Source organism: Chiloscyllium plagiosum, chromosome 10 (assembly GCF_004010195.1).
Source record: "Chiloscyllium plagiosum isolate BGI_BamShark_2017 chromosome 10, ASM401019v2, whole genome shotgun sequence".
In the NCBI taxonomy this organism is placed as follows: domain Eukaryota; kingdom Metazoa; phylum Chordata; class Chondrichthyes; order Orectolobiformes; family Hemiscylliidae; genus Chiloscyllium; species Chiloscyllium plagiosum.
In genome coordinates this window covers 85,993,753-86,000,941 of record NC_057719.1, presented here as the reverse complement: position 1 = coordinate 86,000,941, position 7,189 = coordinate 85,993,753, and the positions used below count along the sequence as shown (strand labels likewise).

Below are 7,189 nucleotides of genomic sequence, written 5' to 3'. Positions count from 1 at the left end.
GATGCTTTTTATGCGTTGTAATTGCGCCAGCCTCCAAACCCTGGACTGGCTTCCTTTTCATACCAGCCCCACCGCATATGTGGTGCAACACTGGAGCCTTGTTAAAGTGATGTTTTGTTAGACATTGATCACTGCTGTAATTTAGAAAGCATGTAATACACTGAACCTATGGCATTCTGACTCAGAATAGGTGCTGACAGTATTTATCAGACAGTATTTATATTTATACGTGGGAAATGGACGTCACCAGCTGGACAAACATTTATTCTCCATTTCTAACTGGCCGGGAGAAGGTGGTGGTGAATCATCTTATTGAATTACTGCAGTCCTTGGGGTGTAGGAACACACACAAACCTTCACAAACCTTGCATGCACAGTGCTGTTAGGGAGCAAAGTTCCAGATTTAGACCCATTGAAATAACAGGGACGTTTAAGGCCCATTAAAAGGAAATAGCGCAATGAACACGCACCTCTGCCGCAAGTAACGCCTTCTTGTTCAGTGACACCTTTAACTCAACACGTTCCATTAAGTGTGATTCAGGTCATAAGGCATTTTTCTCTGCACAAAGTCTACAGTCATCGCCTCAGACTTGCAATGCAGTAAAATTGTACTCTAACTTTTAGGAAGAAAAAACCTCTGATGTCTACCCCTAGGTATCCACAATGCTTACCCAGCTACTTGTTTGCAAGGGGACGCAGAGGTTAGTGGGCCTTGAAAAACCTACTACTTATTAAATTCCCTGTCCTCTCCTAACTGAAGCCAAGAGTCTGGAGTTTGTTCAAAGGGTTTCTCTAATCTCTCCATTACAGGGTGCTTGAGTGAACCTTAACAAACCTGCCCATTTTTCAGAATTATCCTTAAACTTGTGCCCTTTACAAATAAATATCTTGATCAGAGTGTGGGTGTCTTCTTTTTTCCCCTGGGGATTGTCCTTTGTCGCTATTTTGAGTCTGAGAAGATTGATTTTACCGGCAAGAAGGTGCTTGAACTGGGCTCTGGCACTGGAATTGTGGGCATATTGACGGTGTTATTGGGTAAGTGAATCCAGCAGTAACTCTTCGTAACGCCACAGAGTGGATAGCGCCCAATCAGAGGCTTTTACGAGATCTGGTCCCTGCAGTGACCTTCTCGCCAAAGTCAACTGCCAAGCTCACAAGCCTCGATTTTAGTAGGAAAGGGCAATCAGACAGCAGTCGAAAAGTGTGGCGCTGGAATGGCACGGTCGGTCAGGCAGCATCCGAGGAGCAGGAGAGTCGACGCTTCGAGCATAAGCTCTTTATCTTTACTCTCCTGCTCCTCGGATGCTGCCTGATCGGCTGCGCTTTTCCAGCGCCACACATTTCGACGCTGATCTCCAGCATCTGCAATCCTCAGTTTCTCTGAGCAACCCCGACAGTTGTTGGTCACGAACCTTCAAATCGACGAAATTCATGTAGCTTCACCAACAAGAACACGACCCGTAATGACTGTAACTGTGGTTTCTCTGTGCATTATCTGAGGCGTTTGTGCACTTGCCTTATTGTCAACATCGTAAAGGAAAATCCGAATGCTGTTAATGTGAAAACAACCACATGCAACAAACACTAAATATAACTATCAGGACAACGTGTCATGAACAAACTGCAAAACTATGTCCGCTTCTCACAATCTCTGCTGGACTGAGGACTTTGTCTTTTGTCGCTTGGTTCTCAAACCAACTTTGTCCTCGTTAATGAAAATGCCATTTCAATATAGCCTCCAGGGATTTGAAAGGGACACCTGCTTTTGAACGTGGTACTGGGTTGGAGGTGCAGGGCACTTCTCTGCTGATCATTAACTTTACACTGCTGATGACCTGTGATAAGGGGTAAAGGCATTTGCCCCTTTGGCTGTCTCGTGGCTGAGTGACCTGCCTGATCATTCGAGGACCGAGTCAGAGCTAAGTGCTCTCTCCTTCGAAGTTCCTCGGGGTCAAAAGTCACAGCCAACATGTGATGATGTTCCCACTTAGGCCTATCGCTGCATAACGTGGCTCAGCGTGATATAGAATTTCCACAGTTCCAAAAACCAGCCCAGAACATAGTTATAATTTTTCCCAGTATTGTGCTGACAGCACTGGTCTAGCTCTAATTAAAATACTATAGTTCTCCATATGGTGCAGTCACAGAACTATAGAATGTTCAAAGCGCAAAGCATAAGGGCACAGCGCTAGGGACATGGGTTCGGTTCTAGTCTCGGGCGACTGTCTGTGTGGAGTTTGCACATTGCCCCGTGTCTGCGTGGGTTTCCTCGGAATGCTCCGGTTTCCTCCCACAATCTAAAGATGTGCAGGTTAGGTGGATTGGCCATGCTAAATTGTCCATAGTGTTATGTGCATTAGTCCGGGGGTTGATCTTCGGAGGGTTCGTGTGGCGTGTGGACTTTTGGGCCGAATGGCCTGTTTCCACATTGCACGGAATCTTAAAAAAAAATCATTCGGCCAATAGTGGCTATGCCTCCTATTTATATGAGCAGCCTTGCTGATCCTACTCCCCTTCATTTCCTCTTCTATTGATGGAAGCAAGCTCTCTGTATTTCCTCTCACGACACTTCATCAGTTTATCGAATCTGCTCTCTGAAGAGAGCAGCTCCGCCTTCCCTCATTTATCCATGTGAGTGAAGTCACTCGTTCTTGGGGGCATACTGGTAAACCCTTGTTTGCACCTTCACTGACACCTTCACGTCTTTCTAAGATTGTGTCCTCCCGAATTGGACACAATGCTTCGACGGAGGCTGGGCCATTGTTTCAGAAAGATACGCCATAACTTCCTGGAGTTTGTAGACCATGCTTCGTTTTATAGAGATCAGGATGTTGTCTGTCTTATCAAACAATTTCTCAACCTGTACTAGAGCTGAGGCATCTAGTCCAGATCCCTCAGCTCCAGTACCTCTTTTAGAATTCTAGCGCCATTGTATATAGCCTCACCTCGATTTTCCTGATATTAAATTTTATCTGCTATATATGTTTGGAAACCTTTACTACAATAGTTCTCCCGCTCACAATGCCTCCATTCACATATCCTGTTAAGGGCATGTGCTCCCTACTCCATGTGCTATTCCATTGATGCCTAACTCAATATCACACAACAACAACTTGCCCAGATAATTGTTACTTGACAGAATTCTACTCTTCCATCACTTCGCAAGAACCGCAGACCCGACTGGATGGGCAGTGGATGATTCAGAACCTGGAGAGGGGGAAGGGGGTGGAGAGGAGGAGGGGGATGGAGAAGAGGGTGGAAGGGGATGGAGAGGAGGAGGGGGGGGGGGGATGGGAGGGGAGGGGCGCGCTCCTGTCAGCATTCGTTTCTATTGCGCATTCCGTCTTAAAAAAAGAAAGTTCAGCCCCATTAAATATCATCGAGTTGCGAGGGAAGATATTAAGCTAATCCAAGTAACTATTGAGTCTTCGGAATGTGAGGCCAGTGAGTGGGGTAGATGGTGGTGGAGTAATGTGTGTGCGTTCTGTTTTGAGGAAATTAATAATGCATATGCATCAACTCATGCTGAGGGGACCCGGGGGATTAAAAAGACGTTTTATTTTTGCCAGGTGGAGATGTCACCATGACGGATAGACCGTACGTTTTGAAACAAATCGAATATAACATACTGGCTAACATTCCAGTCAGCTCTCGGCACCGTTCGAAAATCCGCGCCCTGGCTTGGGGTAGCGACCAGAACAGTTTCCCAACCGACTTTGATATCATTCTGGGTTCGGACATCGTGTACAGCCCATCGCAATTTCCGAATCTTATACAGACATTGCTGTATTTCTGCAAAGACAAGACCGTAATTTATCTGTGTTCGGATGTGAAGTATCGGGAGGGATCGGCTGAATTCCACGAGGACCTCTTACCGGTGCAATTTCACAGCCAGCTCATTCATACCAGCGGGAGCAGTTGCATTTACAAAGTGACCAAAAAAGTTTCAGACGACGAAGACTAGTTTCCGATTCAGGATCGGAAGACAGATAACCATCTACTTTTCACTTCTCACCATTCAGGTGAATGAACGAGCATTACTAACATTTTCATTGGAAAAATATCGTGTGCTGTTCCTTCGCTTTTCTCTTCACTTTCCCGGATCTCGCAAATGTTGGTGATACATACCGGCATGTCCCATTAAAATGCTAAACGTACATGTGTCCCCTTACTGGAGATTGCGAGCTAATGATTTATCTGGAGCATCACATATCAGCAACAGTCTGTAAAGGGACTGAATACGAGACACTACTGTTCCTAAAGTCGCGTAGACCACCCCGGACAGGCGCATAGTTTACATGTAATTCCAGGAGCAGAGTAAGATGTCAGGATAGAAATCATTCGGTTTGGTATCAGTGATGAACCTATAATGCTATGACCATTAGTCAGCCTCTGACAGTGAAGAATGTTTAAAGTAAATTGGCTAAGTCCCTTAATGAATACAAAAAAATTCACAGAGGGCGCAATTTAATTGGTGGCATTTTATTGAAACAAGAGTTACCCGCTCTTTATAGATTCAGTTCCTGGCCAGTTACAGAGTACGCATGTTTCCACTGATCGAAATAAATCTGACTTCAATTTCCAATTCTGGAATGTTATGAAGTTACCCTTAAACTTCACGACCCTCTCTAGCATAACACCAACACAAACCCTAACCCAGTCCTAATGTCCGGTCTGCTTTTTTTTACCTTAAATGCGACCATCTCATTTCTTCCATTCAGAATTATGAGATCAGCAACCTTTAAAACTCTAATGCCTTCTTCTAGGTTGAAGTATAGACTACTGTTGAATGCAAAGCCACAAGTTAAATCCTGCTGCTATATTTGCTTACATTTCTGGAAATTTGAATGTCATCTGTAATTGTTAGTTTATTTTTATTAGAGCATTAAAACGGTGATAAAGCTTAAAATTGTTCCAGCAACTGAATAATCTGGTCCTGCAAAATTAATGACGATTTATTTGCCTTAGTTTTCCCAAAATCTGTGGTTTGAAATAATACTATTGTGCAAACAGAAACTTGAATAATAAAAATTACAATAATATGTATTAGTTTGCAGATTGATATCGCATACTGTGGATTTACTGTACTTGTCCTTTACATTGATCTGATTCAAAAAATACAAAATGAAGGCAAGTGAAATCCTGCTTAAGATATAGAACTACACATCAGCATACACACATAATCAGCAAGTGAAGCGATGATAAATGGAGTTCAATGTGGAACAACGTGAGTTCATCCACGTTGAACAGGGAAAAGTAGAACAGAGAATCTCAAGAAGGTGGCAAATTAGCATCAATGATGGTGAAATATTTAAAATCTTCAAATACGGAAATCGTTTAAATCTGGTGGGGAAGTGGTGACATACTCATGCGATGGAATACTACTTTGCATCTCAATACATTGGTAAACCTAAGAGGTGGGCGTCATGCAAGTCTGTTGGATTACACCTGGACTAATGCAGCTTGGCCCTGCTTTTCTGAAAGGAAATGCTGACTTTGGAGTCGGTGTAGAAGTTTAAAATACAACTTTAATTGAGTTGTTTAAGATGATTCAGAATGTGAATGGGTGGGGCGTATATTACCAAAAATTGACATCTCCAAACCAGATAATTAAGAGTGAATTGGACATAGGAGCCCAAAAGTAGAGGGCATAAGATCAAGGTGAGAGGGGAAAGATTTTAAAAGGGACCTAAGGGGCGTTTTCTCACGCGGAGGATAGCGTGTACAGTATATGAATGAGTTGTCAGAGGACGTGGTGGAGACTGGTACGATTACAAAATTTACAATGGGTATATGAATAGGAAGGGTTTAGAGGAATATAGGCCAAATGCTGACAAATGGGACTAGATTAATTTAGGATATATGGTCGACAATTTGGACGAAGGGTCTGTCTCCATGTTGTGCAACTTTATGATTCTATGACTCTATAATTGCTGGAGATCGAAAAGAATGTGAAAACAGATTGCTTAGCAAGGAGGCGGCATTGGCTTGAGAACAGACTGTTTTGCAGCGAAATCTGGATTTACTTTTGTCCAGGCACAGAGGAGCACAGGGCGGTACTGAGGCACAGTGGCGGCACTGCCTCACAGCACCAGCGACCCGGAATCGATTCCACCCTCGATTAGGTTAGGTGGATTGGCGATGCAAATTTGCCCCTTTGTATTCAGGATGTGCAGGCTAGGTGGATTAGCCATGTAAAAGCAGCTTTACAGGGATAGGGATAGGCTTAGATCTGGATGGGAAGCTCTTCAGAGGGTCGGTGCAGACCCAATGGGCCGAATGGTCTCTTTCTGCATTGAAAGGATTCTGTGAATGGTTGGAAAAATTACAATTTCAGTACGCGACATCAACTCCGATGTACTACTAATCTCGGCGATTTATCACGGTTCGTTCGACTTAACCATTGGGTGCAATCGGTGCCTTGGAAATTAATAGGTCAATATCAAGCTCCAAATACTAGCCATCGGCAGGAGGTCCCCAACGTGAAATTCACTTGTTTAAACATATCTGAGTAGTTTAAATGAATCACTTTATGAACCTGATAATAACTTTTAATAGGCATTAAGTAATTATAGCTAATGCAAAAATAAAACTACTTACATCGGAGCACATGCGATTTTTTGTATTCAGTTTGATTAGACCTTAAACAATCAGTTAACGCACTTTGGTCTAACGTTGCATGATATGGGATATATGGGGAAATTGTTTCTTCTAGTGCAGGAGTTCAGTGCAAGAGGACGTAGCATTAACATTGGAGCTAAGCTGCTCAGGATTGGTGTTAGGAAGCATTCATTCTACAGAAACGCTAGTGGGGAAGTGAAATTCTCTTTTCCCAAACAAAACTTTTTGCGGCTACTCTTCAGTGATGAGCATGAGTCTTATTGGACTCATAACGTTTACCCCGTTTCTATGTCTACAGATACTGTTAAGTTTCTCTGGGAAAAGTCAAGAGGAGGAAAAAAACCTTCTAGATCAGGAATATTTGAAATATGTTATCTGTGAGTTTGATTGGGGCAGATTCGATCAGAGCTTTCAAAAGACATTTGGACAATAATATAAAACGAGTTAATGTGGAACAATGCAGGAAATAATGTCTGTAGTGTGACAAGCTGAGTTGCTTTTTCAGGGTGGAGGTATGGAGACCTAAGGATGAACAGCGAACCTTTATTCTATGGAACCGTTCCATGGT

The 7,189-nt window shown here is 43.2% G+C and overlaps 1 protein-coding gene across 1 annotated transcript; it reads left to right on the top strand.

The window, feature by feature from the left end:
- The first annotated feature begins 458 nt into the window (after window positions 1–458).
- Window positions 459–3,964, top strand: LOC122554022 (EEF1A lysine methyltransferase 3-like). Its single transcript, XM_043698509.1, has 3 exons — window positions 459–481; window positions 851–1,035; window positions 3,570–3,964. The coding sequence occupies exons 1-3, from the start codon at window positions 459–461 to the stop codon at window positions 3,962–3,964; spliced, it is 603 nt and encodes a 200-aa protein (XP_043554444.1).
- Window positions 3,965–7,189: the final 3,225 nt, after the last annotated feature.